This window comes from Limulus polyphemus, unplaced genomic scaffold, assembly GCF_000517525.1.
Source record: "Limulus polyphemus unplaced genomic scaffold, Limulus_polyphemus-2.1.2 Scaffold2789, whole genome shotgun sequence".
Classification (NCBI taxonomy): domain Eukaryota; kingdom Metazoa; phylum Arthropoda; class Merostomata; order Xiphosura; family Limulidae; genus Limulus; species Limulus polyphemus.
Window position 1 is genome coordinate 114,061 of NW_013668399.1, and position 16,863 is coordinate 130,923.

Here is a 16,863-nt window from a genome sequence, read left to right on the forward strand (position 1 = left end):
TACACCAGGGAGTGGAGATGCGTGTAATATAGCGAATTTTCACACTAATTTGTAGAACCAAAAAAAAAAAAGTATTAATAAACCCGGGAAGAAACGTTATCTGGTCTGCATCAACCATACCAATCAGCGTTCTGTTGCTGCAGGAGGCTCAGGGCTGAGACGAATGACTATGTGTTTTTTTTTATTATTTTTTGTAATATTACCAGGTATAACCAGTATTCTATCTAGTAATTCTCAGTGAACACGAGCTATACCGAAAAAAAAAAGGGGTTTCAGAATATATCTCACAAAGAGTGAAAAAGAGTGAATTAAATGCAATGGAAATCTTTGTGGCTTGTATACCTGACTAATCGATACGAGTCGAAGTCTGACTACTGCTACTTTTCTTTCTCCTCCATTCGCCGCTGCCGCTGGGAATAGTCTTCGTGCTGTACGATTTGGGTTTATGCATCTCTTGTTCCTTTTCCGGTAGTCTAATCGAAGACGGCAGTTTGCGGGGAAAAGATGAAACAGCTTGCGTATGACAACCTCACCTGAGCCAATGGCGATCTTGACCACTTGTTGTAGAAGATCTGTCCGAGACGGAAGCTTCATTGCGGGGATATATACTTTGGTAAGGTTGTGTTTGAAATGTTTCAGAAACTTAGCGGCTGCAGCATTTATTTTGTTTCCCCCGCGAGAAACAACTGTTTCAGTTGATACGAGTAAATATTGTATTCAATTATAAAATCGCGCTAAAGCTAGTTTTATACTGATATTACTGGTATGTGTTAAGCTTTGGCATATTCATTGTATACTGATATTACTGGTATGTGTTAAGCTTTGGCATATTCATTCCAAACACTCTTTGATAAAAGTTTAGAAAAAAAAAAACGACCTTTGCACTCCAGATAAATATAAAAGAATATATTGTTATTTCAACCAACGTTTCTCCTTTGCGACTTCATCAGGGTTAGTTTATCAAAATTCGAAACTCTCGTTTTACCAGTTTTCAAATGTATCTATTAAATGATATTATTACGATAACCTCTCAAATGCAAGCGTATATTTGCTTGTTATATTAATTTCTAGTGTCTTTGAATACCTAAACCTCAAACACATGGTCTGCCTTTATCGGAAACGATCAGGTCTTGTGATTTTGATTTTGATACCTAAGCCTGAAATACATGGTCTGCCTTTATCGGAAACGATAAAGATCATCCCTCGACCACGAATTTGCTTAAAACGAAATATTGGACTGAGAGAATAATTATTTTGTAAGCGATCTTACAATACATAGCATGATTTCTAAATCTCGCTTTGTTACATTTGGAACGTTCATTAAGTAATTAAACTTTATAAGCATAAAAGTCTTGAAAGTATATTGGAGAAGAAAATAGTATATTAATCTAAATTTGATCTAATTTTCATGTTCGTTCCATAAAAAGTAAACAATAAAGTTTTACAATTTAAGGTACAGAGGATTAGTTAACTATTAAAAGTTACAATTTGAATGAAATGTTTGACGTCGGCTGACCTCGTTTACAGCAGTAAATTCAGAAAACAATAATAAAGCAATTTAAGTACAGGAAAATCAAATAAATATATTTTTTTACACGGATTTGTGATTCAATGAAGTAGAGAAAAAGCACAACTTATGTAAGATGTTAGAAATGTGTGTTTTACAGTTCTTGCGCGAAGCTTTGTAAAATGTTATTCGTCCTTAATTTTGAATTTAGACTTGAAGGAAGACAACTATTCAAAAGCACCTGCTACTAACTCTTGGGCTTTTCTCGTTTAACCCAATACTGGGATTTGACTGTCACTCTTATAGCACACCCATGACTCAAAACTATAACATAATGTGTTACTTCTTCGGATAATACAGAAAGCTTTAATATAACGTTTTACTTCTTCGGGTAATATAGGAAACTTTAACACGATACTTTACTTTTTCAGGCAGTATAGTAAGCTTTAACACAATGTTTTACTACTCTTCGAATAATATGGAAATCATTAATACAATATTTTCTTTCTTCTGGCGATACAGGAAGCTTTAACCTAATGTTTTACTTCTTCGGGCAATACAGGAAGCTTTAACTTAATGTTTTACTTCTTCGGACAATATAGGAAGCTTTAACCTAATGTTTTACTTCTTCGGGCAATATAGGAAGCTTTGACATACTTTTTTACTTCTTCGTGTAATATAGGAAGCCTTAACATAATGTTCAACCTTTTCTGGTAATATAGGCAGCTAAATATAATGTTTTATTTCTTTGGGTAATATAGGAAGCTTTAACATAATGTGTTATTACATTGCAAGAACCAGTACAGATTGTTTATTAACTACAATACCAATAAACGTAAAAATGCCACAAATATAAAAGTGCTCTACGTTGTATCTTAGATTTTTTGTTGTCTAAGTAGTAAAAATATACCTTTTTTTAATTGAAAATTTCTGCCATAATTGTCCTTACGCTAAGCCTAACTAAGGCGATGAAATATGACGTTGGTCAGAGTTGGCATCAACTAGTCATGACGTACCATTAGTTGTTATTTTCAACTAGATCCTAATCTAAAGTGATCGCGTTTTTATAATCCAAACTTCAAAATATGTCCAAAGCCAGATATCAACAAACATTATGGCCAATAATGACATTTAAAGCCAGACATTTAGAACACTTACAAGCATATTTTGCACCCCATTACTGACGTATTAATAAATAAATATTAATTAATAAATATTTCTATTGTTTATGGAATAGTAATATCCTCTGCTTTTAGAATGATATAATCTGGGTTCTATATAGAAATCACCAATAACTGGGCCAGACTAAGTTTATATTAGCACTATGTCATCTAGAATACATTTCAGTCATAACAGGTTTATATTGGAATATTAACAGTTAAAATCAGGTTTATGTTGGATTTCTAAAAAAAAAAGGAATTGATTTAAATCGTATTTGGTATATAATAATGTTAAAATTTGGAATAAGTTTCAACTTTATTAACCTCTGATCAAACCACTCTACATAGATCATAACTAAAAACATACCCAGTAAAGAACATAAGAAATAAATCATACTGCTACCAACCCTCTTTATATTTTTATTATAACAACTAGAACATGTTTCAGTTTTACTAGGTATATAGTGGTATTATAATACCTAGAACATGTTTCAGCCTTAATAGGTATATATATATATATAGTGGTATTATTACAACTATAACATGTTTTATTATTACTAGGTATATAGTGGTATTATAATACCTAGACATGTTTTAGTATTATTAAGTAGAACATGTTTCAGCCTTAATAGGTATATATATATAGTGGTATTATTACAACAAGAACATACTTTATTATTATTAGGTATACGAGTATAGTGGTATTATAAGACTTAGAACACGTTTCACCCTTAACAGGTATATAGGGCTATTATTACAACTAGAACATGTTTTAATATTACTAGGTATATAGTGGTATTATAACAACTAGAATATGTTTCAGTTTTACTAAGTGTGTAATATTATTATGACACTTAGACTATGTTTCATTCTTACTAGGTATATAATATCATTGTAACAACTAGAACATGTTTCCCACTTTCTAGGGGTAAAGTAGTATTATACCCACTAGAACATGTTTCTGTCTGAGTCGGTGTGTAGTAGTACTGTAGTATTTTAACAAGTAGAGCATGTTTAAGTCTAACTTGGTTTGTAGTGGTATTACAACCGTTATAAAAAGTTTCAGTATTGTGATGTATAAAACTTCAATATTATCGTGATGGTTTATATTGTTGGGTTGATTATTTTGGATTATTCGGTAAAAAAAATAGTACAAAGTCCAGTCCTTACAATTAAACGAATACGGTACTGATTACGTCTATTATTCTGTTTCGAAGCACAAATGTAACAGTCACGAAACTCAAGTAACAGTTAAACCGATTAATAAACTCGGTAAATCAGTAATAAATAAACAACTGTAAAAGAATTACTAATCAACTAACAATATCGTGTAACCTGTGTTTTACATCTTTTAAATAATTTACTACAACTTCAAAGAAATTTCTGGCGATTAAGAAGCGCGTTCTTCAGATAAGGTTAAAAACTTCCTCTAGCCGTAAACAAACAAAACGAACTCCTGAATTAAAAGACATAGACCAGAATAATACGTTTATTGAGCTTATTTTAGTATCATAATTAGAATATCTTACCCAACATTGCCTAGGATCATATAAACAGTATCAATTACGTTTTTAAATTAAAATATTTCATTAATCAAGGCGTTTTGCAAATCGATCAAAAAATAAATGTTCACTACAATATGTCTTTGTTAGTTATAACTGGGTACTAATGTTTACGCGGAACAAACTTTGTTTCCGCGGAACAATCTTTGCAACTAGCCAGAGCAATTGGTTGAAAAACAGCAGTTAACTGCTACTATAATACTGTGATTCAGGGGAAGATAACAACATTACTTGACGGAAAATACAACAATTTATCTTTAGAACACCTGTGATATGTACTTGAAAACCGAATTTTCTATTAATCAATTTTGTTTTTTCATATATATGTTCGAAGTTCTCTTTCTTTGAGGTGGGCATATAAGATAACCCAATAGGGCTCTGCTCTTATAAAACAAACGTCCAAACCAAATTAAATAGACGATAACGAATATGTGAATAAAAACACTATTTGATACACATTTATATATATAATTGAGAAGAAACTTTTAAGATACCACTTAGAATACATAAAACCACTCACTATTGGCGTATATTAGGTTTACTTTTCCTTGAAATCCCTCTTTATATGTAAAAAATAAACCGATTTACACACCATTAACATGAGTGAATGGTAGTTTCTTAACATAACTTCATTTTTTTTCTGTTTTAATTTGATGTTAGTCTACCATAAGAAAAAACACGTTTCTTATTCTATATTTCCCGTGCAATAAAACATAAATTTACAGACAAATAGATGTCATTGCACAACTACAGTCTATAACTTGTAGTAGGATAAGAGCAGCAGTCTTTCAAACGATCTGAAGAATGAAATTTTTTTTTTCTAGACAGCAATTTGCAAACAGCCTGTTTTGCTTTTAATGTTTTATGCCGGAGATGTGTTTTTATGTTTTATTCGTCAATAAAAGGATTTTTTTTTCTGTAACACGAACGTATTTCACAATAAGTTTACTCCTACTTACAAGTCGAGTTTCCCATCGTTCCATCTGAATTTATACCGTCCATTTGCATGCATATCAAAACATCTTAAAAACAAAGTTAAAGTACCGGATTTGGCCGTGAAAGTATTACGATTATAAATTTTAATATAACATTAAAATAAGATTCAGTTTTTGAAAATAAAGGTTTCGTTTACTTATTCTTTAACACTAGGTGGCGTATTACAGTAGAATTGTTTATGAATTTTTAATATTAACGCAATAGTTCATCTATTTGAACCTAAGGATGAAAAAGAACTCACTTACTGTTTGTTTGTTTTTAAGTACAAAGCTACACAATAGGCTATCTGTGTTTTGTTTGTTTTTAAGTACAAAGCTACACAATAGGCTATTTGTGTTTTGCTTGTTTTTAAGTAAAAAGCTACACAATAGACTATCTGTGTTTTGCTTGTTTTTAAGTAAAAAGCTAAACAATAGACTATCTGTGTTTTGTTTGTTTTTAAGCACAAAGCTACACAATAGGCTAGCTGTGTTTTGCTTGTTTTTAAGCACAAAGCTACACAATAGACTATCTGTGTTTTGTTTGTTTTAAGCACAAAGCTACGCAATAGACTATCTGTGTTTTGCTTGTTTTTAAGCACAAAGCTACACAATAGGCTATCTGTGTTTTGCTTGTTTTTAAGTACAAAGCTACGCAATAGGCTATCTGTGTTTTGCTTGTTTTTAAGTACAAAGCTACACAATAGGCTATCTGTGTTTGTTTGTTTTTAAGCACAAAGCTACACAATAGGCTATCTGTTTGTTTGTTTTTAAGCACAAAGCTACATAATAGACAATCTATGTTTTGCTTGTCTTTAAGCACAAAGCTACACAATAGACTATCTATGTTTTCATTGTTTTTAAGCACAAAGCTACACAATAGACTATCTGTTTTGGATTAAAATATAAAATAAAACGGCTTGAAGTAAGTAAAAACATTTCAGTTTACAAAGTAGTATAGTATTACAACCACGTAAGTGATAATTTTCAAATACAAAAGTTAAATTTCAGACGTTAAATATTATTTCAAATAGAATAAAACCTTATCTCACACGGGCATGCACTCGCGGTTTATTATTTTAAAAACAAATATACACCAAAATTATTATTTATTTTGTGGTTTTACTTATCTTATTTTTAAGGCTTGTTATTCTATTAACACTACTTTCAATGCGTATGATTTTATATATTTTTTTTTTCAAAGTGATGCATACACAGGATCATGATATTAACATGTTTGAAATAGTTTTGTTTGTTTGTTTTGAATTATGCGCAAAGCTACACGAGGGCTATCTGCGCTAGCCGTCCCTAATTTAGCAGTGTAAGACTAGAGGGAAGGCAGCTAGTCATCACCACCCACCGCCAACTCTTGGGCTACTCTTTTACCAACGAATAGTGGGATTGGCCGTCACAATATAACGCCCCCACGGCTGAAAGGACGAGCATGTTTGGTGGAACGGGGATTCGAAACCCGTTTTTTCAGCGTTATAAGCCTTCAGACTTACCGTTGAGCCACTGGTCTTCACTAAGTCAGAGAGCTTACAACGCTAAAAATCGGGTATCTATACATCTATTACATCTATGGGTACATCACTGATAATCTATAGCTTAGTTTTTGTACTGAACAACAATCTAAAACCTAACGCAACATGAACTACCTCTGGTGGTAATTGTCATGAGTTATGTTGACCACTATTACTTTAGATGCGGCCCAGCATGGCCAGGTGGTTAGGGCGCTCGACTCATAATCTGCGGGTCGCGGGTTCGAATCCCCTTCACACCAAACATGCTCGCCCTTTCAGCCGTGGGGGCGTTATAATGTTACGGTCAATCCCACTATTCGCTGGTAAAAGAGTAGCCCCACGAATTGGCGGTGGGTGGTGATGACTAATTGCCTTCCCTATAGTCTTATACTGCTAAATTACGGACGGCTAGCGCAGATAGCCCTCGTGTAGCTTTGCGCGAAATTCATAACAAACCAACTTTAGATGCAATTTAAAAATTAAAATACACAAGTTTCCAGATGCCTTTTAAAAACTACTGAGTTAACGAACCTTTTCGTCAATAAAACCAAACTGTTACATCTTATGACGTGGATGAACTTAATCGTCTCACCATTTTTTACACATTATGGCGCCATTTTAATTAAAGGAATCGAGTAATGTGACAAAATAAATAATGCCATTCGAAAACTAAAAACACATAAGAATGGAATTAAATAGCGTGTGAAGGAACTAATGAAATATCAAACTGTGTTAACCTTTAGCGACCGAACGTATATTACAAATAAGTTAGTTCTTGAGAAGTTTTTCATACAGTTGAATTAAACGCACTAATATGAAGAAACGGTTGTTTGTAAAGCGCTCTAAGTGAAGTAGAAGGACGAAAGTTCCTTTCTGTAAACCAAAACATAATGTTCTAAGAGACGTCCGCTCTAAGTGAAGTATAATGGTGAAAGTTCCTTTCTGTAAACCAAAACATAATGTTCTAAGAGACGTCCGCTGTAAGTGAAGTAGAATGATGAAAGTTCTTCTCTGTAAACCAAAACATAGTGTTCTAAGAGACGTCCGCTGTAAGTGAAGTAGAATGATGAACGTTCTTCTCTGTAAACCAAAATATAGTGTTCTAAGAGACGTCCGCTCTAAGTGAAGTATAATGGTGAAAGTTCCTCTCTGTAAACCAAAATATAGTGTTCTAAGAGACGTCCGCTCTAAGTGAAGTATAATGGTGAAAGTTCCTCTCTGTAAACCAAAACATAGTGTTCTAAGAGACGTCCGCTCTAAATCAAAGCAAGTAAATTACAAGGTTCAAATCCTGGTGTAATGGTAAAGAGAAGGTCTTTGTAGCTAAACTATTTTTTGTAAATTACTGGTTACCACCATTCACAACACTCTAATTCACCTGAACATCCCATTCATTACAATTAACGAGAAGCTTTTAAAAACTTTCAACTGTAATAAAGTTCAATTTGGTGAAAAGAAACAAAATAATTATTATGGTTAGGAAATTCAGTGTGCTCTTACATTTAGGTTACTCAAAGAAGTAGTAAGCATTGGCTCATCTGACTGGAATATCACTGCTAAATACATCCATAGAACTGGATATTAACTTGCTTCGAAACACATTTTATGATGTTCTTTATTTAATAGTGTAGCTAGAATAGACTCTGTAACCAATGAAGTCATGGACCCCTAAGTAATTTTGTACGTAAATGATTTAGAAAAATGTGTTTCCAAAACAGGAACGGCCCATACGGACTCCATTAATAATTCTCACATTAAGACATCTTTCAACGAACTATTAAACGTATTAATGACGATCATATTTTAAGCTTTTGTTAAAAATAATATAGCTCTACAATGCAAGAACAATACAAGATTTATAAGTTCGTATTATAAGTGATTTACCTTTGTAGTTTCGTTTTGAGTTTATTTACTGAATAAGTATACTTTATTGCAAGTTACAGCTTTTACAGTAAGTAAGATTTGTTTTCAGAACGGCGTTTCGATCACTGGTACGACCATTCTCAAGTATACAAGCTTTATCGGTGGGGACGTTATTGTGTTACGGTTAATCCTACTATTCGTTGGTAAAAAAAGTAGCCCAAGAGTTGGCGGTGGGTGATGTTGACTAACTGCCCTCTAGTCTATCACTGCTAAATTAGGAACAGCCAGCGCAGGTAGCTATCTTGTAGATTTGCGCGGAGTTCAAACCAAACCAAACAAATCTTTCATATATCTCGTCATAATCGATAAAGGAACAGTTGCAGGTGTGCACGAGCTAAGGCACGGAATACTATAGTGAAATGAATATTGACTGGAAGTGGTTTCATTACAATTGATGCACACCAAGTATTTTCTTCAGTTAAGCCTAGAGACAATTACAGTTAAGCCTTTAAGAACTAGTGAATAACCCGATGTTCACTGGTAATACACTTGTTCAAGTAATTAGCCTCCCAGTGGCACACCGGTATGTCTGCGGACTTACAACGCTAGAAACCGGGTTTCGATACCCGTGGTGGGCAGAGCAGAGATAGCCCATTGTGTAGCTTTGTGCTTAGCTTTAAACAAACAAACAAATCAAGTAATTATCATTTTATTTCCAGTTTATCTCACCATAATCGATTATAATCATATTTTCCCACAAGGAGATGTAATGTTAATGTTTTATCTTAAGAAATTTTATCTTTAAATAATGTTTTTATACACGTTATCCTCTTCTCATTAAAAACGATCTCCATTATAACGACTTATTTTAGAAATGTTCCAAACAATATCTGTAAACAAATTATAAGAAGATTTCTGTGTCATTTCCTCAACCTTGTTGCTGATTTTGAATTATTATTGTTTTTCAAGGCTTATATTTCTTTGTATCCTGGACACTTATAACATTAGGGATTTATTATTTTTTTGCTCCTCTCAATAATGTTGGGCTTATTCAAGAGAATATTCAGAGTTATTTGTATGAAGTTCTTTGAGGGAGAGAATGGAAATTGGATATTGCTTCGAATCTTTTTAAAATGTTACAAAATTGCGCCATAACATTTCTTGTTACTGTGTTTGCTGTGACGTAAGTGTGACGCAACATGACGCGGTAAATTGGCTTCTTAGGCAATAGCATTCACACGTTTACGTTGCAATTATGGAGATGTTTCGATATACTTTAAGCTTTGAAATTGTTCATTGAATGTCTGAGAAAGTAATTAAATGAAGATATAAATATATTCCAACCGTTAAGACTAATGGAGCTATGAATATATTCCAATCGTTAAGACTAATGGAGTTATGACTATATTCCAATCGTTAAGACTAATGAAGCTATGAATATATTCCAATCGTTAAGACTAATGGAGTTATGAATATATTCCAATCGTTAAGACTAATGGAGCTATGAATATATTCCAATCGTTAAGACTAATGGAGCTATGAATATATTCCAATCGTTAAGACTAATGGAGTTATGAATATATTCCAATCGTTAAGACTAACGGAGTTATGAATATATTCCAATCGTTAAGACTAATGGAGTTATGAGTATATTTCAACCATTAAGACTAACGGATTTGAGAATATATTCCAACCATTAAGACTAATGGAGTTGAGAATATATTCCAACCGTTAAGAGTAATGGAGTTATGAGTATATTCTAACCATTAAGACCAATGGAGTTGAGAATATATTCCAACCGTTAAGAGTAATGGAGTTATGAATATATTCCAATCGTTAAGACTAATGGAGATGTGAATATATTCCAACTGTTAAGACTGATGGAGTTGAGAATATATTCCAACCGTTAAGACTAATGGAGTTATGAGTATATTCCGACCGTTAAGACTAATGGAGTTGAGAATATATTCCAACCGTTAAGACTAATGGAGTTATGAATATATTCCAACCATTAAGACTAATGGATTTGAGAATTTATTCCAACTGTTAAGACTGATGGAGTTATGAATATACTCCAATCGTTAAGACAAATGGAGTTATGAATATATTCCAACCGTTAAGACTAATGGAGTTATGAATATATTCCAACCATTAAGACTAATGGATATGAGAATATATTCCAACCATTAAGACTAATGGAGTTGAAAATATATTCCAACAGTTAAAAGTAATACGAAAAAAATACTAAACTTAATCGTCCAAAGTTGCAGATATAAATTTTCTAGCTACCTGTTTATGGATTCTCCAAATACTTTCATTTTCCAATTGTTTCTGCTTTGCGTGATTTTTCCAGTATGCAGGAATTTTATCTCGACATTCAGTCACCGATATTCCCTTTACCCTTTTTTTGTAGCCCATCAAATAAGCGCAGTTGTTTGCTGCAAAATCCTGGAGATACGGAGATTTAAACCACCGATTCCAACCAGAAGCTTGACTACATTTTTCTTGTGAAACATTATCTATCGAATTCAAATCTGTAAGTCTTAAGTGCATGGACTATCCTATTGGACTTCACCTCTCTTAAAAAACCCACAAATTATATCTATTGGTACACTGAAATGTTATTCATTCCCAGTTTACTCATAGTTCACTCAGTATTATTCCCAGTTTGCTCATATTTCACTCAATACTATTCCCAGTTTACTCATAGTTCACTCAGTACAAATTATATCTATTGGTACACTGAAATGTTATTCATTCCCAGTTTACTCATAGTTCACTCAGTACTATTCCAAGGTTACTCATAGTTCATTCAATACTATTCCAAGGTTACTCGTCGTTCTCTCAGTACTATTCCCAGTTTACTCATAGTTCACTCAGTAATATTCCCAGTTTACTCATAGTTCACTCAGTACTATTCCCAGTATACTCATAGTTCACTCAGTACTATTCCTAGTTTACTCATAGTTCAGTCAGTATTATTCCTAGTTTACTCATAGTTCACTCAATACTATTCCAAAGTTACTCATAGTTCACTCAGTACTATTCCCAGTTTACTCATAGTTCACTCAATACTATTCCAAAGTTACTCATAGTTCACTCAGTACTATTCCCAGTTTACTCATAGTTCACTCATATGCATCTGAAAGTACAGACTTATTACTCTCGGAATCATAAACCATGACCTCAATGTCATCACTGTCTGCCTCTGTAACGTGTTGAATGTCTTCTAAATAAGACATCAATTCTTCTGACATCTGAGAGCTTCCGAACCACCTAATCTTATACATGCTATCTTCTTCACGGTTCCCTACTTCAAAATCAAATTTGAAGCCTTTTCACACATTGTACACGAAACAAACAAAACTTGTCACTAAGTTCAACATAACATTTTTAAATATCTTTTTTTTTTCTAAGTTCTTAACGAGCGACAGAAAGACAGTATATATATATATATATATCATTCAATTTTCTATATCTCCTTTCCTGCAGACCCTAATACCCCATATCTGATGCAATATTCATGTCGATTAATGTCTCAATATCCGAATTACGGAATTCTCCAAGGACAAAATGTGTTCGAACATTCACCTTACATAATGTGTACAACAATCAAAGACACGGAAAGTGGCTTGTAATTCCACGTTATCAATCACCATGCTCACGTGTTACAGGAAACCTATATCATCCATTACAAGGTATGACAGAAACAGGAAGACTATTATGGGATGATCTGTGGTAATTCCTGAGATTTCTCGTTACGTCTTTCACTGTAGCTAAGGTGGATGGAAGGGGAGGGGGGTGGAGAGAAGTCACAAACGCAAGAAAGTATTAATCCTAATTTCAATAAATCACAGTATTTATCTTCTAGAAATCGTTACGACTGTTTGTATGCTACATGAAATATATTTGAACATCACACTGTCATAATTAATTATTCTTAAAGTATCATATATCTGTTTCTTTATTTGGATAGTTATTCAAGGATTATCTGCGCTAGCTGTCCCCAATTTAAAACTGAAAGCCTAGAAGTAAGGAAGCTAGTCAACAACACCATCCGCCGCATTAATCGAATGATGAGATTTGACTGTCACTTTTACAACATTACTCCACGACACACGAACAACGAACTCTAAGATCAGAGTTCACAGTCTAGCTTTCGCCAACCACTAGGTCCATTTGAACGCCAAATCGTATCGTTTCAAGTAAAAAGAAAAACAGTACCGTTTAGATAAGATTTTGTGATTTATATACTTGACATTTAGATATTGGAATATTTCCCCAACTTATTGCCTCATGCGTAGACCAACTTATTAACTACTTCTAATGAAAGAGACAGAGGCGTTTTCAAAGTAGTCATAGAAGCATTAATTTGCATAACTATTATTAAGATAATAAAAAATTAGATGATTATATGTAGATTACTACTGGATAGTTAAACGAAAAACACCTGGTGACGAATTGTTTGTTTGTTTCGAATTTCGCGCAAAGCTACACGAGGGCTATCTGCGCTAGCCGTCCCTAATATAGCAGTGAAAGACTAGAGGGAAGGCAGCTAGTCATCACCACCCACCGCCAACTCTCGGGCTACTCTTTTGCCAACGAATTATGGGAATTGGAATTGACCGTAACATTATAACACCCCCCCCCCCCCAAGGGCTGAAAGAGCGAGCATGTTTAGCGGGACGGGGATTCGAACCCACGACTCGCAGATTGCGAGTTGAGCACCCTAACCACTAGTGACAAAAATAAAAGCCATAAATGATTAAATGCGTTGAGTCATCAGTTTAGTACCCCCCCCAGTGTTAATGACATTTTAGGCCATATATATCGGCTAGATAGAAGATTTGTTTATTTGTTGTTTGATTAACCCGGTAGGACAGCAATAAGTCTAAGGACTTACAACGCCAAAATCCGGGGTTCGATTCCCCCCTGTGGACACAGCAGATTGCCTTTTGTGGCTTTGGTTTAAGTCAAACAAACAAACAATAGGACACATTTAACATAACAAGTGGGGAATGTTAGAAAATGACTAAAATTCATGAATAAAAGCCCAATAAAGAAGAATTGTGTCAATGACCTGCAAAAGGAGAATAATAAAAGCCCAATAAAGAAGAATTGTGTCAATGACCTGCAAAAGGAGAATAATAAAAGCCCAATAAAGAAGAATTGTGTCAATGACCTGCAAAAGGAGAATAATAAAAGCCCAATAAAGAAGAATTGTGTCAATGACCTGCAAAAGGAGAATATATGATATCGTTGGTTTGCCTCTAATTCATTAAATAAGATTGTTTGAAGTTAAGCACAAAGCTACACAATGGGTTATCTCTGCGTTGCCCACCACGGGTATCGAAAGCCGGTTTTTAGCGTTGTAAGTCCGCAAACATACCGCTGTACCACTTGGAGGTGGGGGGGGGGGTAAAGGTAACATTGATATCGGTATCCGTAAATATAACCGTTTACATAACGGTGCGAGAAAATCCGTCTTTGTACGAAAGGTATCACATGCTAGTTATAAAAAATTTAACATGTATTATACGTTAGCTTGGACTTACATTGAAGATTTGTTTTGAAAGTTATCACATCATCAGGAACCTCCTTAGTAATCTTCAATAAAAACACGGCCTGCGAATTTAAACATTGAAGATTTGTTTTGTTTTGAAAGTTCGTAATCTTCAGTAAAAACACGGGCCTGCGAATTTAAACATTGAAGATTTGTTTTGTTTTGAAAGTTAGTAATCTTCAGTAAAAACACGGCCTGCGAATTTAAACATTGAAGATTTGTTTTGAAAGTTATCACATCATCAGGGAACCTCCTTAGTAATCTTCAGTATAACACGGGCCTGCGAATTTAAACATTAAAGATTTGTTTTGAAAGTTATCACATCATCAGGGAACCTCCTTAGTAATCTTCAGTAAAAACACGGGCCTGCGAATTTAAATATTGAAGATTTGTTTTGTTTTGAAAGTTAGTAATCTTCAGTAAAAACACGGGCCTGCGAATTTATATATTGAAGATTTGTTTTGTTTTGAAAGTTATCACATCATTTGGTTTTAATAACGGATTTTCCATATATCAGCTACGGAGATTTTGAAAATAATATTCTTTATTTTTTTCTATCACGTAAGGATTTTTTTACAAACCGGGAAGAAAAAACAAACTCTTACTTGGATCAAATTATTATTTCGTTTACCATAACGAACATTTTTTATTATTATGTTTGTTAACAAAAATACAAAAAAAAACTGAAGAAAAGGGAAGAACATTGATGTCAAACAAATGTGCATCCTCATTCATCCTGATTTTTTTGTTGTGAAATCTACGTTTTTTAGTCTCAAAACTACGTGACTAAATCTTTCTTTTATGTATTGCGTTATGACGTTTTGTGAAAAATCTGTATGTGATGGAGAAAAATGGATATCATTTTTGGATTCAGCGTACAGGAATTACTGTAGAACACGTAAAAAATTCAAGACAATAAAACCATCGCAGGCCTGTGTAATCTGCATCATCTTTGACCCAAAAGTTAGCATAGCAAAAGGAACTTGTCTAGTAACAATAACTTCAGACGTAGCATTGTTAAATATCGTCTTGTATTTGTTATCTTCATTGTTTCCCAAGCTATTTACAATGAGAGATACTTGAGACGCAAAGATAAACTTCCTAATCTACCATGATCTATTCATGCTCAATAAAAAACATTATTGTAAAATAAAGACAGTATGGTGTGATTTTTAGATATGTTCGCGGTACCGTGAAATCAGTTAATAAATTCTTTTACGACTGAAGACTGGGACAAATGAATAAATCTATGTAATAAGCTTATAACCTCTGATTAAGAAGTTAGCACACAGGATCACAGTTGTAATTGTTTTTAAACGAGACGAAAAACTCGAGCGCTTTCGAATAGTTCCCTGTTCTTCTTCAGGAGAATAAAGAGTTATGTTTAATGAGTTTCAGGAGAATAAAGGGTTATGTTTAATGAGTTTCAGGAGAATAAAGGGTTATGTTTAATGAGCTTCAGGAGAATAAAGAGTTATGTTTAATGAGTTTCAGGAGAATACAGAGTTATGTTTAATGAGTTTTAGGAGAATAAAGGGTTATGTTTAATGAGTTTCATGAGAATAAAGAGTTATGTTTAATGAGTTTCAGGAGAATAAAGAGTTATGTTTAATGAGTTTCAGGAAAATAATTGTTATGTTTAATGAGTTTCATGAGACAAAAGAGTTATGTTTAATGAGTTTCAGGAGAATAAAGAGTTATGTTTAATGAGTTTCATGAGAATAAAGAGTTATGTTTAATGAGTTTCAAGAGAATAAAGATTTATGTTTAATGATTTTCAGGAGAATACAGAGTTATGTTTAATAAGTTTCAGGAGAATAAAGGGTTATGTTTATTGAGTTTCAGAAGAATAAAGAGTTATGTTTATTGAGTTTCAGGAGAATAAAGGCTTATGTTTAATGAGTGTAATGAAACATATAGGTACGGATGTTGACGTCACGTAAATCGTATGTTCAATATGAGTTAGTCTGGAGAACTAGCCAATCATAGCCTAGAGTTGTTGGTGTCAGGTTTAGTTTGTGCCAAGGAGATGTGTACAATACATATAAGACTTACGTGTGATAATAATTGTAAGAAATGTTACCCAATTTTTAATTTTTTCTTATAAAGATAGAATAAAAGTAAAATAACATATAACCTAATATCATTACTCTTACAGGAATATTAGATAACTTAAATAAGTTAATATAAATCAACCAGTAGATATACAGGTTGCCAATACTCCAGCTATGTTTGAATTGGTACAGTGGATTACTTATGGACTTGCATACGCTTAGCTTGTGAGAATCTATGTATACGACTTTTATTTCACGTTATTTTCATCTTTGCTTTTTAATTGAAATTTAAATATTATTCAATATTAAAAGCTCTCTTTTAACACACTCGGACAGATTATTTATGTTAAATAGTTTCGTTTTATTATAATAAAGCTTGCTCGGATCTCAGAAAACTACAGCACCGATCATCACCAATCATAACTGGAGAATATTTTTATAACTAGGTAGTATTTTTTTTTACAGCTGAGCGATAAATAGAACAATTGAAGTTTCCACAAAAATGATATGTTTCCGATTTAACCAATAAAAAATACAAAAAAGGAGTAATTTTCAAATATATATAATAATCAAAAAACAAACTTAAAAAATTATTTGTTTTTCTTCAGTGAAAAACCTTAATGAGTGGTGTAACAGAAAGGCGAGACACTTTCATTG

General features: G+C 33.2%; 1 protein-coding gene across 3 annotated transcripts in view; it reads left to right on the forward strand.

Moving 5' to 3' along the window:
• Nucleotides 1-455: 455 nt before the first annotated feature.
• Nucleotides 456-16,863, forward strand: part of LOC106467905 — a 40,465-nt gene continuing 24,057 nt past the window's right edge. For all 3 annotated transcript variants that reach the window (XM_022396123.1, XM_022396124.1, XM_022396125.1), the window contains exon 1: nucleotides 456-613. In XM_022396123.1, the coding sequence (XP_022251831.1) occupies nucleotides 521-613 (93 nt within the window). In that variant the 5' untranslated portion in view covers nucleotides 456-520. The remainder of the gene's footprint in view (nucleotides 614-16,863) is intronic.